General features: G+C 41.0%; 1 protein-coding gene across 2 annotated transcripts in view; it reads right to left on the bottom strand.

The window, feature by feature from the left end:
- The window catches only part of TRUB1 (TruB pseudouridine synthase family member 1), a 28,120-nt gene extending 13,844 nt beyond the window's left edge, over positions 1-14,276 (bottom strand). For both annotated transcript variants that reach the window (XM_030951693.1, XM_030951694.1), the window contains exons 1-3: positions 14,135-14,276; positions 12,369-12,461; positions 9,033-9,088 (exon numbers count right to left, since the gene is read on the bottom strand). In XM_030951693.1, the coding sequence (XP_030807553.1) occupies positions 9,033-9,088; positions 12,369-12,461; positions 14,135-14,276 (291 nt within the window). The remainder of the gene's footprint in view (positions 1-9,032; positions 9,089-12,368; positions 12,462-14,134) is intronic.
- Between the last annotated feature and the right edge of the window lie 1,995 nt (positions 14,277-16,271).

The raw sequence follows: 16,271 nt of genomic DNA, 5'->3' as shown, positions 1-16,271 counted from the left end.
GACTGCCAGGCATGTCTGCCCCACTTATCAGTGCAAATGCCAGACAGACCATGCAACAGAGCTTCTCAGTTTTAACTGTTGAGACATCAAGGTTTTATTTGGAAAGAAGCCAGAGACTTGAAATCTAAATTATAATGTGTTTTAGAAGCTTTTTCATACATGGAGAAGCAACACTTTAGAAGAGCTAGACAGAACCACAAGTAATTACAAAACAAGGTCACCAGTAGCTGTCAGGAAGATTTTAAGATGGCTCCCACTACAAGAATTTCCCAGGCAAGCAAGCTCTCTGGAAGAGGCAGTTCATAAGAGTTCATCCAAGGATGACCCATTTTCTAATCACAGCAGCAACTGAACACAGAAGTGTAAAAGAAAAATAAATAAATTAAGGCTACAATCCCCTGTGCAAGAGACTGAAAGCTGGGAAAGAGAAGTCATATTCAAGAGAAATAGAAATTCAATTTATGTAAACTGATGTCTGTGTGTGGTTAACAAGTTTGAACATAAACAAACACAAAACAAGTGCTCTAGAGAACCTGATGGAAATCAGGGGGAGCACACAGCAGGCAAGCACTGATCAGAATTAGTGCTCCTGTGCCAAAACCATTTGCTCTGCACGTAGAGATTTGCAGACTTAGGCCACTGAGATAGTGAGGAGGCCTTAAACTCTCAGTTTTGTATTGACATTCAGTTTGTGTCCAATGATTTCTAAAGCACAAATAAACAGTTCTGGATTTAATATTTACAGAACTTATTTTGCTGTTTGTATAACACTAGCAGCTACCAGTGGTTTCCAGTGTGCTAATTATGCACCAAAATGGAGAAGTGCATGAGGTAGACAAATAAGCTGGAAAAAACCCCAAGGGTTGCCATAGTTTCAATTATTTTCCAAAACAAAGCACTCTCATTAAGCAGATTCCAATATATTAAGAGCACAGAGCCCTAATCTCTTAAAAGCAGGTTGCACAGAGGGCAAAATAAAGACTGCAGGATGAGGGAGGAGTTTCATGTTTAACAATAGAGCAAATTCAAAATTATCAAACACCAAACATGACCTTTTGATATACATAAACATTTACAATTTCTCTACCATTCATTTTTTTTCTCCTAAAAGAAAAAGCTGACTTTGTGCTAAGCCTGCACTAAATTGCATTTAGTGCTGGATACTGTAATTGCACTGTCACTGCTGAAGAACTATCTGATCTTTACTTTGTGGACTAACAGGATTTTCTGATCTCTTATGTCAGCTTATTTTAAAGAGTTCAAACATTATGGGATGACTAGACTTTTCATGAGAAGGAAACACCAGAACCCCCTCCACAGGAACTCAACAGAAGATACCTTGTAGCTCAGAGAAGCTTTAAGGTGTTAGCTAAAAAATGTATCAAATTTAAATTTAGGAGTCAGAGGGAATGCAGGAAAGGGGGCAGGTGGGAGAACAGTGCCAACAGTCACAGGAACACTGCATCACCTGAGATAGCACCAGGCCACATACATCTACAAACACAGTGCAGGGTCACACATCCAAGAGGGGATGCAGGTTAATGTGCAAAGGTGGCTGTTTGAAACCAGAATTTCTTTATGCAAACCCTTCTGGCAACTGCTCTCTGTGGAAACCTCCCTCACTCATCAAAATGTCTCAGGTTGGCTCTTAAATGTCATCCTCAGCTTTAGTATCTGTTCCACCATTCTAGTACCCAAATCACAGATAAAACAAAATAAAGAAAGATGACCTCCAAATTCTACCTGGGAAACAGAGTTTTAAGGAAATACATAATTCTCTGTCCAGAAATAGAAGACAGTCCTTCCAGAAGGGTAAGACTTTATATGTACATACAAAATCACAGATAAAACTGAATGCATCAAAGTCTTTGGCTGAATTCAGAAGCATTGATAAGGCCAATATGCAGCAAATTCTAAAAGGCAGTGCTAAGAGCATCTCCAAATTACTAGAAATGAACACTAGAGAAAACAGTGTAGAATGGCTAATCTAAATTGGTTACCATTCTATTTTCTGCTATTTTATGAAGAATGAGAAAAAAGCCTTGCCATGTTGCAGTCTTGATTTTATTAATGAAACCAAGCTAGAACTGCACATGAAGCACAGCCATATGCACAATTATAGAAAGGTCAAGAAAGAAGAAAGCACCACTGACCTCGTGAATGGAAGAACAGGAAAATCACACCAGAATATGCTCTTAAAATATTCAGCATTTGGGGAGGAAAGAGCAGCACAATAGGTGCAGTCTCCTCAAGATTTTCAACAGTTTAAAAAAGAGTGTGAATATTAATAGAGCATGAAGCTGAGCTATTAATAGATTAGGCCTCTGGGGTGAGCATGAAAGAGACTTGAGCACTACACAGCATGTTCAGCCAGCTTACTAATACTGTTACTGCAGTACAGGATGTATCTATACTATTCAACAGCTTCTTCTTCTACAATTTTGTTTCAGAGATATTGGGCAGGGCAGAAAAGGCAAGATATTAAAATCAGCCTCTTCTCCTATGATTTTTTACCAAAAAAAGCAGGTTAAAAAATGTATCATATGTTTTGCAGTAATGGGTAATTGAAGATGTTGACAGTGTGTAAGGCCATTTCATCCCTTCAACATTTTAGCCCTTCCCAATTCCTGCATCCCCCACTGTGCAGGTTCAGCATTCTCTCAGTGCAACTTCTTTTGTACAGACACTACTTCAAGTTTTGCTAACACCTTCTATGCATTTTCAAAAACATCAAAACCAACTTCATTCATGCATTTTCCCAGCCTTCCTTTTTGTAAGCATTTTCCTTTTGACAAAATAAGGAAGACAATCACATTGTCTTCAATATGATTTAAAAACTGACACTGATCTAATATATGCAGGCATTTGGGGAACAAGAAATTCATTGTCAATAAGGTAAAATAACACAGAAACCAGTGCCAAGTGTGCATACACAACAATGGGTCTCTGAACCAATCTTTTTCTGCTCTAGAGAGCTCATGGAGTTATAGTACAAAGTTCTGGTTCTGCAAAAACCTTCTCAGGTGCCAGCAGTGGTTAAAAAACCCCACCAAACTATTACAGATGTAACTAGATGTAACTGTTCCTAGATGTAACTGTTAAAGGCTACAGACATTAAGCAGGACAAGTTTTATTAATAGACATCTCTGCACTGAGTTGTGCAAACATATGAGGAAGTATTCCTTGAATGTTTGCACGATAATAACAAATACCACAGAACAGAAATGTCAAGACTTCTCTGACCTATACCTATATTTCAGGAATGTAATATACTTCCTCAAAATGGTGAACTAAATGGGTGAAATTAAAGAACCAGTACGTGTCAGGAAGAATTCAGCTAGCCAGTCTACAAGGGCTGAAACACATCATCTGCCCATGGGTCAACAGCTCTCATAAAACAGTAACTCCATCTCCAATCTGCCAGTCCTGTTCCTCAAGGAAAACCCATAAAACATCTTTCAAAACAAGCCTGGGAACTAAAATTCATAACTCCACTGGGTTCAAAAAAACCTATGGACTCTAACAGAGATATTGGATTTCAGGCACACTGTGATGTTATCTCACATTAACCCCTCCATGTGCCACAACATGTAATTTACCAGGCTCTCTCCTTCCCCTAGGAAGGATGATAACCTTATCATCTCCTTCTTCCCTCCTCTACCTCCCTAGTAAGGAAACAATAATTTCTTTGGGTTTGAGCAAAGGCAAAGTAGTGACATTTTGTGTAGCTACAACCCATTTTCTTTAAATGAGCAAGTCACATTCTGCACTTTAGTTGTTACCTCTCCCATCTCACTACAAAAAGAAATTCAGTCAGACCCTTGGTTATTCTGGATGGGATACCATGAACAAAGAGGTGTGAGAAGGTAAACCTGTGGCATACACCACAGAGTGAAAAATGACAAGGTGCTGCAGGTGAAAAATTTCTGAGGGAAAAGGTTAAAGAGCAAAACAAAAGAAGACAAATACTATAATGTGAAAGCAAAAGCAGATGAACACAAGCATGGTGGATCTGAAGAATCATCAAGCTAGCAGTAAGTCCTCCTTGCCTTGTGCCTGGGAGGTTAGCTGATCCATTGTGAACAAATCCTTGCTGCCCAACTCAGGAAATAAAACTGTTTTCTTAATGTATTTTATTAAAGCAGGCAATAAAATGTAGCCTATCTTTGTGGAGCAGTCTTGGGATATTACCTATGTAACTGCTTGCCCACACAGAACTGTTTGTAAGCCAAACACACCTACTTCTTATTTCAGAAGCGGTCTAAAAGATACCTATTCCACTAAGCTCTAAACAAATCTGAAATATGGTTAGTTTTAAAATCTATGGCTTCTGTTTTAGATCTGAGAGAGGGCTTGCATATCCAAGCACCTAGTTTTCTGTACCATAACAATTAGTCTAATAAAATTATTACCACTACCCAAAAATCCTGTCCTCCCAAGACAATGTTAAAAATACCAGAATCTGAAAAAGAAAACAGAACACATCCCTATGCACTGTATGAATAAGTGGGTTTGGTTTCACCAGCTCCAAAAGAAAGCACAATGAAGCACAGAGCTCAGCTGGTGATACTCTAGAGGCATTTTTAAGACTAAAAGTAAGAGCACACCCCACCAAGAGGATCCTTTGAAAGGAAAGTCAACTCAATTTTCTTGCACTTGCAACTCAAAAATGAACTGGAGCACAAACACTGAAATACACTAAAAAGAAAAAGCAACAAACCAGCACAGTGAGGCTATGTAAAATGAAAATTAGAATTTCAAAAGAAACAGCACTTACACCATCATGGTGTGCATGTCAATGTGCAAACACACAAATGTTGGCAGAAGAATAGAAGTCTCAGAGATGCCGAGTTCTTATAAGCCTCCTGAAAACAGACAGATAGAGGAAATAAATCTATTGCAGCTTCTACTAAGGGTCCAGAGGGAGCCCCACTGAATTACTGGATACCAAAAAGTCCACATGGGGCTTTGGTGTCTAACGAGCTGTAAACAAACGAAGTCACAAGCAAAGGCTTCATTAGTTTCGCTGCTTGTAGAACCACTGGATGTGCTTTCTGATGTGTTATTAATTCATTGGACTCACTGCCAAAAGATGCAAGCAAAGGACTTAATTAAAAAAAATGAATTCATGGACAAAGCTTAAAGTATGAGAAGTTAAGGGATAATAAGTAAAAACTTGATTTTAGGACCATAAGGTAATCACAGGAGTTAGAGAAATAACCTTCTTTATGGACACTTTGTTCTGCAGGATCTGATGCCACCCCTCCAGAGAAACAATTTTGCAATACACAGGCTCTAATCCCAGAATCACACTGCAAAAAGTAATTTACATGTTTCAGAAGTTCTCCTAGGTGATTTGAACCAACTCCTGCTCAGACAAGCCTTCTCTCACACCATGCAAGTGTGACTGGCAAGATTTAAAACCTAATCACTGATCTAGCACTCATTTTCTATCCAGGATTCATAAGAACACAAATTTTAACTATTATATGAAATGAAAGTTGTCACATATCAGGTCACAGATGTATCTTCATTCTGTCCATAATCTCTTCTTCCTTTTCTAGGCTTTGAGAACACTTGGAGCTTGGGTTTTACTCTACCCAGAGGTTTGGGTTTTTTTTGTGGGTTTTGTTTTTTTGGGGTTTTTTGATAGCTTCATTCTGGAGAAGGCACAACTTTTGAGATTAAATTTTCTTTTTTAATCAGTCATTGCCCAAGCTTGTGCCACCACAAAGCACTCAGGGAAATTCCTTCACACTGAGCACTTGGGGAGGTATTTTATATGTGGACCATGACAAGAAGTTGCATCCTCAGATAAAACCAATATACCCCAAGTTTTCCACTCATGGAGAGGCAGGGGTTGCAAGGACAGTTTGATGGATGGTGAAGTTTTTCATTCATACTAGTAGGACTAAAACTCTCTTAGGCTCAACCCAGGTGCTACCTCACTGAAAAATAAGCAAATTAAGCACAGAACTGAAGCCTGAAAGTTTCAGTTATCCATAAAGGCTCAATGTGTTGGGAGACATCTCCTTCCCATGGAAAGTATTAGATTAATGAAGAATTTCATTGCTTAGTGCTTCTCATTTTTTGTTCTCTGATTAGCCCATAATTATTTCCCTCATTGCTTCTGTGTAACAGCACATTCTTGTAGATGAGACGTTTTAAATGGGACTGCCACTTTGGAAACTGTGCTTCCATTTTCTAAACCATTTCCTCCCAGAAAAATCACACTTCTGCATTGTGTTTGAGACAGACAAGTCATACCTAAGACTGAATTGTTCAGAAACAATTTCCATAATAAATATTGGTCTACCCCCATCATGTTAATTTTACTGGTGAAGCATGAGATTTTTTCTCATTCTACTCTATTTTGCCAACATAGTAAAAAAACCCCAAATCTTTAAAAATCATGAAGTGCAAAAAATCCAAACAAGACCAAGTGCAAGTCCCAGAACAAGAAGAAAAAGTGATTCTCCTAAGGAACATCTATCAAATGTTCAGTATTTAAATTCCAGATCCAAAGAGCATTCAGCTTCTCCCTCTTACTTGGAACATTTGAAACAACAAAAAGCAAACAAACAAAAGCTAAGCCAGCTTGTACATATTTTTATTTCTGGACAAATATTAAGAATTCAATGAGAAATCTGGAACACTAAGCAGGTATTGCCCTTGGCTGTACATTTCTGTTTGTCTTGAGTTAATTCCTAAGGAGGTCAAACCAATGAAGAACTCAGTTTACACATCAAGAGGAAAACTCTTGCAGAACACCAAGGGATAATGCCCAGAGCTGCCACACTGAGTCAGGAAAGTTTCACACAATGTTTGGGAAAAAGTCAGAGCCAGTCCAATTCCTGGCAGAGCCACCATATGGAGTTTACTGCAGTATCATACATTTTGGCCACTCCACACAGCTCTGCTGCCAGCAATGATAGACTGAACTGTTTCTTTACAAGCTGCATTCCTAGAAGCAAACAGTAAATCCTGGCCAGAGAGGGTCAGATAGCTCCTCTGAATCTTTATAATAACAACAGGAACAAAAGAAAAACATCACATTTCAACAAACACTTCAGCATCCAAAATAGTGGAAAAAAATTAAGAAGAGAATAAATTCCAAGCACATGGTGTGGAAAGCAAAAAGATACTCAAACCTATTTAGTCATGAATGTATCTCTTGATACAGTACGAGTTGTCAGTGTGGGCAAAAAACCCAACAGGCAGACATCTGTGAGAGATCCTTCAACCTCCTTAAGCCTCACACATTATTGCATGCCTAATTTACTGAAGTACAAATAGAAAATAGGAAGGCAAAGACAGGAAATAATAAATGCTGCAGATTCCATACTTGGCATGGATGTCAGGTACCTCACACAGGAACAGCTGCAGCGGAAGAGGTGCTGAGCTCTGAGAAGATCCATCTTTGCTCGCTGAAGCAATGCCCAGAGCTCACAGCCATGTAAGGCCAGGGATGGATGTGCCTGGGGTGGCTCACCAGGCTGCCCCCACTGCACACTGTCCCCTCCCTTGTCCCTCAGGAGCAGCTCTAAGTCCCTGTGAGCCATCTGGGAACCAGGTTTGGCTGGATAACCCTGTTATGGGCTACAGGACTTCGCAGTGGTCAAGGATCCTGAGCATATCTTCTTCTGCCAAAAAGGCTGCAAGTACTTCATCCATCACAGCTGTTCCCACTGTGAACCTCAGCTTAAGAGCTAATTCAACTGCTTTACATGTTTTTAAATCAACAGTTTACACATTTACCTGTGATGACTTAATTTAGCTGAAGTAAATCTATTATTTCTTTTAAAGTTCTTTCAAAGGAGGTGTCAGGTGGTAACTGTTTACATTTCCAGTGTAAGTCCAGCTGTTTACTGCACGTTTCAAACCACAGATGCCTCTGAAATGCACCATGTAAACCAAATGCAAACCCATCACAGCCAGTGCAGAGACTGGCACTGCCTACCCTGAGTTTGGGATCAGACTCTACAGCTATGTCCTTTTATCCTGGGTTGTTTTCTTTTCTGTCAATTATTTGCCTCTGAGTTGAACTGAAGACTTTCAAACAAATTCTACCTTTAAGCTATCAGCTCAGCAGTTGTAACAGATCTTAAGTGACCAGACTAGAAGAGAATGGGAAAAATGGCAGAACATAATGCATTATTGACTTTTCCTGCATTTAAGATGAAATTTGGAAGGTTTAATTGATTTCTACATCTGTCATTCTTATCTAAACTTCTCATGTAAAAATAATGGCTAAACCCACGGGATTTGACTTGTGAGGAATCAACACTGGGACATTACTCTTGGGAGTACCTGCACTTTTTTGTGTATGTAACACCTAGAACCTGGGGGGTCACCAAAGTAAAATTAACACAGTAAAATTAATCAAAACCAGCAATAAACAAAATTTTTATCTGTCAAGGCTCTGGTCTGGATTCTCTCCTGCAGCCACAGGGCTTTTGCTACCTTTGGCTTCTCACATGTGTCTGTTTTCGGGTTTGTAGAGCATCCCTCTACAGCAGCAGCAATGCAATCCAAAACACTCTAAATTCCAAAAAGTGCCTCTTAAGGCCTCATGGTATTTAAGAAGACAGAAAAGAAACAAAGACCATCTGTTACTTCAAGCTAAATAACAATGAAGTTATCTACACATAAGGAAAATTACCAAAAATTGAACTGTCATTCACAACTACATCCCCAAAACATCAGTTTCAGTGCCATCTTCATTAGTTTTTCTTTCTTTTTTTTTTTTAGTACACTACATAGTATAGAAATCTTCCTGTAAAATGGTAATTTGGTATTTATTAACACTTCTTAGAAAACTGAGACAAAGTTTTTTAAATAACCATTGTGGACATTAAAGTCTGACTAACACATTTCTGACTAACTGCAAAAAGGAGCTGAAGTATACATCTGAGCTAAAAATATGCAGCATGGCTGACATATTTGCATGTTGTTCAGTTCTTTACTGACAGGAAAAAAGAAAACCAGCAAACAAAACCCCCTGCTAATACAAGTCATTTAGCATTCCTTACCTTGGAACCTGCCAACATAGTCCCCAGCATTTTTGTTCCTTTTCCAATACCAACCACTGCAAAGACAGAAGAAGAAACGCTACTTCAAAACAGCTCTGCAGTTCCCTTTTTCAACACCATTCAATAGTAAATATTATGCTAGTCAGAAACTCAGCCTTTCATGCTCTGTTAGCATATGAAGAGAGTCAACACTTTTTTGAGAAAGCATCTCTGATGTTCAAACAACATGGAACCAGTGAAAGGAAAAAAAGCCTAAAGCAAAAGATAAATAACCTTCATCTATTGTTAAAATAATTTAATTCAACTGCTACATTTATTTATCTTTTAATCACCAAAGAAATGGAGAGTGCAATTAACATTGCCTCTGGTTTGATGAAGGTTATGGCTCACCAATAATAAATGAACCCTTCATTGTAACCAAATAGTCCTTTTAAAGGTTGACAGTGACCAAGAGTAATACAGCCAAGACAGCATCACAGAATTGTTTATCAGACTCGCAGGAAGAAAGTAAAATAATCAAAAGGTCCAACTGCCTCTTACTGTGCATGTACAGATTACAGTTATTTCAATCTTAACACCAGTATTCTAAAAAACAGCAATCAGTCAGCTTTTCATAAAAGAAAAGACAGAAAAAGAGCTCTATTTTATATTTTACTTTAAAGCTTTTTACAAGATGCTTGCCTTTAAAATGCTTTCCTATTGATTTTTCCACACACAGCAATCCAAAGAAAATTTTAGAAGGAAATTAGTTTTGTATACAACTCATAGAATGTGTAACAGCTTATGTACTTTATTTTAATAAAACCAGAGGAGTGAAGGGAGCTTTCAGGAAATCAGCTTCATGTTAATCAAGAGCCAGGATGGAAAACATCAAACTGAAAATGAACTTCGAAAAAAAAATTTTTTTACTTGTGTTCTAATGCTTCCCAGTTTTTTGCTCTGAGACCCATTAGATTCCTCCTTGTTCTCAATTACTACTCCTCTTATTCCTGAGGGTTTTCAGTCACACATGTGCTTGTGCTCATATGCATCTTCAGTTCAACCTACTCCTGTTATTTGCCAGATAGGAAAGAGCTGCAAGAAGGCTGAGAAAAGGAGATAAGCACACAGATAAGACTTTATAACCAAGCACTTTTCTTGCAACACGATGACATAAGTGAACATAACTTCAACAGCTAAGCTGAAATTTGCTGTGAAGAGTGTCAAGAGAATCAATGGAATAATTTTAAAGAGACACTGAATGCTTTTGTGAACAAGATACTAACAATTTCCTCCATTAATCATCAGCTTATGGAGAATGTGTAATTGAACAGTGACATAAAACCCCATGTGAGAGACTACACTGAATGTAGAAAGATTTAACTGAATTTTTATTTTTTTATACTTCTTCATGTTTTCTTCTACTGCGGAAGCATAATTCATTACTGCCATATAAAAACAAACCAAATAAAATTCTCATTACACACAAAGAAACAGCAAGCTGGAACCACAGCCCTTGAATAACACCAAAAGAAGATATTCACCAAGACTTGACCTTGCCTTTCTCTCACATGTCATAGATCACTGACCTCTGCCTCCAAAGCCCTTCCTCATCTACATTTGCTGTCAGTAAGAGAAGAAATATAAACATATGTTTTCTGATAAAGAGCACTCCCAGTGACTGGCAGTACACCTGGCACACCAAGCAGGACTCTGTACCAATTAATTTCCAGGACAAAGTAACAGACATGCAGTACATAAAACCTGGGAGACACCAGTACAGATCATGAAGGGTATTCAGAAAATTTAATACTTCTGTCATGTCCATGAGGAAGGAAAGCTTTCTGCTCCACCATTCCATCCTGAAAAGCAGCACACATATTCTGAATAACTTGTTTCTCTTGTGTCCTTCCCTCTCTCCTCATTACCTTACCTGAACACACAAGAAATCTGGGCACATTCCCTTTCCCACTCCTCTCCAGTTTTGTCCCTTCCAATGTAGCTACCATTGATTTTTTTCCTCTATGTTTTGTATGGCAGTGGAATGAAAGATCCTATGCCTTTTTTCAATCCATCCACAGCTAATTAAGGCGATGTGCTTCTCTATCTACACCAAGCACATCAAGCCCAAATACTTTTTGTCATGCCACAGAAGCAGGCTTTGGAGACTGCTGGGTATCAGAGCAGATGGAGAAGCAATTAAAAAAGCACAAGTGATTTTGCTTTTCCTATGGATCAATGCTGTTGACTTTGCCCAGTGAGAAGCAGCATGCTCAGAGGGAACACCTGTGTAAAAGGAAAATGTCTGCTTTAGGAATGCACACTGAATTCTCTAGTGAGTGGCCACAAAGTACAGGAAATTCAAACCAAACCAGGCAGTGCTCCATTCTGACCCAAGAAAGTCACATTCTGCCAGGTTCACAAGTGACAATTACCAGCTACAGACCTCTAGCAACCCTTGTAGCAACCAACCTCCCCTTGAAGCTGAATTCTGCCTGAGAGAAGTCATTCATGAAAACTCAGAGCATTCACTTTCAGGGTATACTCAGAGTTGTACCTGTTTATTTTCAACAGCAAAAATGTATTGCTGTTATTTCTCCAAGCCAAGGAGAGCTACAAGGTTATGATCTGAGCAAGATGTAGTCTGCATGTTACTTATAAATAAAACTGCTGGTGACAAAGTATGATGTGGGAACAATCACACTCACAGCTGAGATTTTAACACCAGCAATTGATACATCCTGTTCTTTAACAAAACAAAAAAAAATTCAATACCTGGATTGCTATCAAAATTAAAATTAAAAAAAATATACCTTTAAAGATTCTTCTTTTTGAAGCAAGACAGGACAGGTACCCAAGTTTTTCTGTGCTGAGCTTCAAAAAAGCAGCAGCTGAATTGTTCTTATACATCTTCTTTTTGGTAAGTATTAGCAGCCCTAAAGGCTCCCTCAAAATCCCACAATAGCATTACCGTGAGACAAAATAATTCAACAGATTATAGATGACTATAAATCCCCAGCTTAAGTTAAAAAAGCCATCAATTTCTCAGGTACTTTACAATTCATTACACAAGAGTTTGTATTTTACCACATGTAATAACCCAGAAGTTATTTGAGGATTTGGAAGAGAGGAGAGAAGGCAGGAAGGAAGAATACAGCCTTCTGTTAAGAAACATGTTACATGCATGTAGAACTATATGCACAGGTGATTTAACCCAGACCATTCCTCCACAGTAATCAGTCCTTCCCCCAGAACCTGCCATGTGTATCCCAAATTGTTCCTCCACCCGACTTCATGCAGGCACAGAAATGTCTCTTGAAATCATATTTTGATTACTACAATTATATTTTTCATTACCCAGAACTCCTGTGGCTGCACTGTCCAAAGTTCCTCCATGTCCAATTTTCAAAACCTGTTTTCTTTTGTTCCCTTTTGCTTGCACACCAGCTTCTGCAAATAGAAATTTAAAGGAAGCATTATAAAATAACCTTAGAATGTAGGAAAAATGGCACACATTTCCAGACTGCTAAAGAAAATAAAAATCAAATATTTAAACTATTAATTAGCAGTGTAGAAATTACTGTACTGCTGAAGACCAATGACTGATTTAGATTTACTCTTGTAAAGGTATTTGCAAGGAATTTTCACTTACATGCTAATGAAGTCTCACATACCATTACATACAGATTTTTGGAACGTACTGGTAGCAAACCTGTGAAGTTTCATTAACAAAGCATGCAAAAACCAGCAGCAGAGTTCCCAAAATATCTACTACACACAAATTTTATGCTACATAATCTGAGCCAATTCTTCATGTATTTACTGCCTTATACTGGGACATGTTCATTTGCATATTCACAGCCCTATGGCAACTCTGCAGTGGACTGAACTTATTCACTGCTGCTTTCAAGTTGTCAGTGTCCCAACCTAGCAAACTTCCTATACAGCTGATGACCCCAGGAATTTTGCAATACCAAAATTTATTATGAGTCCAATACCCCTTATTTATTAGTATTAAATATGACAACTGGTCTAAGCTCCTTTATCCATATCTATTATCTCTCCATTCAGGGAACCTGATTCTTCCATACAAGGTGTGTGCCTACCCTACAGTTCACTACAGAGTAAATCAGGCTAAGCACTCACTGGTCTGAAAGTATGTTCTCACTTCATCAGCAAGTGCCCAAAAGCCCAGACTAGATGATCAATTCCCCATATCCATTATAAAAAGAATCTAGGCCATAGTTGCTCACGCCTTTGCAATGATCTCACTTTTCTTTCCTTAATATCTGACATGCAGACTTCTCTGTGCTCAGAAAGAGCAGTTTCTGCAGACTGCATCCAGAACTCTCAAACTTTTTGAAACACTATTGTTTCCACTCCTTTGGTGGTATTTTGTTTAACAGCAATAGGCAGTGGGACTGCAGCAGAACATGCTGCCGGTGCTGTGATGCAGAGATGCTGCTGGCACCGTTCTGGCAGATGGGCACACGCTGTCCCTGCGACCCTGTCCCCGCTCTGCAAGCAGCCCCGGACCCCCTGCACTGTGCCCCGCAGGACTGGAGCTCCCTGCTGGGGCAAACCTCATCCCCAGCCAGCCTCAGGGCTCCGTCCTGCTGTACCCTGGGCGGCAGCAGGGGCCTGCCACAAGTGGCATGTGGTGAATGTGGTGTCACAGCTCACCGTGCTGTGAGACCAACACTGGGACAGTCTTTCCTTAAAGGCCTCTAAGGACACAACTCCACCACGTCCCTGCGCCACCCATCCCAATGCCTAATCGCGCTTTCTGTGAATAAATCCCTCCTAATGCCCAACCTGAACCTCCCGTGGCGCAGCGAGCCAGGAACGGCTCCATTCTCCAAGGTGGGCCATGCCATGGCTGTGAACTACTACCAAAACAAACAAACAAAAAACTCACAATGAGAAACTAAACCCCGCTTATGCTCCGGTTTCCTGAGCGCTGAGCAGAAGGTGAAGTGGTTTGCCGAGTGGAGTGGTTTGCGGGAGTTGTAGCTCCCGCACCCCAAGGACCGCACACACCCGGCCCCATCCCACAGCCGCACCGGGCAGGGCGCGCCTGGCCCGAACTCTCCGGAGGTGGCGGCCCGGCCGCCGCCGCTCACCTGCCAGCAGCCTCTCCTTGAGCAGGTTGAGCACGGCGGCCGAGGTGGGTCCCTTGGGCTTGCGGACGGCGAAGAGGCCGCTGAGCGAGAAGAGCTTGTCGGCCGCGCGGCCCAGCGCAGCGCCGCCCGCCTCCCCCGCCATGCTGCCGGCAGCGCGCCCGGCCGGGGCCGCCGGGAGCCGCGGCCGCGCGGGCGGTACGCGAGGGAGGAGCCGTGAGGGAGAGCTTTAAGGTCGCTTGGAGAGTCGCCGGGGAGGGCGTCGGCGGATGTTTAATGTGAAAACGAAACTAAATTCGTTGCTAAAATCTAAAATCAATCAATCTCAAATCTAAACCAAAAACCAACGCCACAATTATCTGGGGGCGGCTCGACTAGACACAGAGCGATCGCTGGGGAAGTTCGCTGGCCAGTGTGTTGCCGTACCTTCCATGCCCAAATGGAAAGAATTGTATTCTGACAGGACAAGAGGACACAGTTTCAAGCTGCGCCAGGGGAGGTTTAGTTTGCGTATTAGGAAGAGTTTCTTTGTAGAAAGGGTGATTAGACGCTGGAACGGACTGCGCAGGGAGGTGGCGGAGTCACCGTCCCTGACGTGTTCAAAGCAAGGCTGGATGTGGCACTCAGTGCCACGGTCTGGTTGACACAGTGATGTTCTGTCACAGGTTGGACTCGATGATCTCCGAGGCCTTTTCCAACCTAATTGATTCTGTGATATTCTGCTGACTGGTTGCTGTGTCCATTAATCTTCCTGCCTCTGTAGGTGTTTTAATGTAAAGAGAGCATTGGGAAGGCTTCTCTCGGATCTCTCGCCTCCATTCATAAATACAGCGTGGGTTTTCCTCTCCACTCTGATTTGTGCAGACTGGTTTCTCTGACAACACTCCCAAAGGCATTTAAACAAGTCATGCTCGAGCAAGACACCAAGAGCTTGGATGCTTCATTCATGGATTTAATTTATTCATTTGCAAGAGTGTGCTGATGAAACCATGAAGAAGCATCTAAAAAAATACCTGTCTAGCTAAGGGCTGTGCATGTTCCCAGACCTTTCCAGAGCTTGAGAGAAGCAAACCTTGTGCTGAAGTCAATGTCTGTCTCTGTGCAGAGCAGGATCAAGGCCCCTGTGTGGGTTTTCAGCCTGTGCTGGAGTCACTGGTTCATTCCATGCCTTCCCCAGAGTTGCATCGGGCACAGAGCTTCCAGCTGCAGCTGCCACCACTTTGTCCATGAGATGGGGAACGGCTTCCTGCCTCCAGCAATGCCAACCAGCCTCCCCTGCACTTCTCTTGTGCATATTATTATCCAGGCAGCTTGTTTGCTTGGATCTCATCTGCAGAGCTGTAATGTGGCTGTGGAAATATTCCCTGTTACCATAAGCTGCGAGGGTGGATTCCCTGGTGAGTGGTGCAGGTCTTTGCAGGACATGGAAGTGAGGTGTGAGAATCCATCTCTGGAAGATGAAATGGCAAAGCCACACTGGGGAAAGAATTCAACAGGAAAATCACTACTGATTTACATGGAGTTAAAATCTAAGCACTGTGTGGAAGGCATATTGTAAATGGTGATGGAGCTTTTGTTGCAGGCATGGTTTAATCAGGTTGTTTGAAAACCAATTCTCTCCAATTCCCTTCTAAAAAGCTCTTGAACACAGATTGCTCTGTAAGTGGGCTCCAGCAAAACTATTTAAACATGACCATTAAGAGATGGTGTTAGTGAGCTTCCAGGCAGGGGGATTGCAGCGCAAGGACTGAAATGCAAACCTGTCACACTGTCACGGCCAGCAATATTGTTGGGCAAGAAGACTGCTCTGAACACATCACAGAGGATCAGAGGGAGATTATATAAAAATGAGAGCTCCACTCTTAGCATAAAGTTGTCCTTAATTCATCTCAACTTTCCAAAAATGCAGTAGCAGACAGGCCCTGTGAAAAACTCCCTGTGCTGCCTTCTCAGGATTGACCTAAGCTGAGAAGAGTCTAAAATGAGGCCATTAACCCGACACAGGCGCAGGCTATGAGCTGAGGGCAGTGTCTCACCCCCAGCACTGTTTCAGCAAATGGCTAAAAGCTCTTTTTGTTTTTTTCTTTAAAGGGATGTTTTCAGGTGTCTAAAGAAACTACCCCCACTCTTGTTTTCAGTA

Source organism: Camarhynchus parvulus, chromosome 6 (assembly GCF_901933205.1).
Source record: "Camarhynchus parvulus chromosome 6, STF_HiC, whole genome shotgun sequence".
Taxonomy (NCBI): Eukaryota; Metazoa; Chordata; class Aves; order Passeriformes; family Thraupidae; genus Camarhynchus; species Camarhynchus parvulus.
The sequence above is the reverse complement of the archived record's forward strand: the minus strand, read 5'-3'. Positions and strand labels throughout refer to the sequence as shown.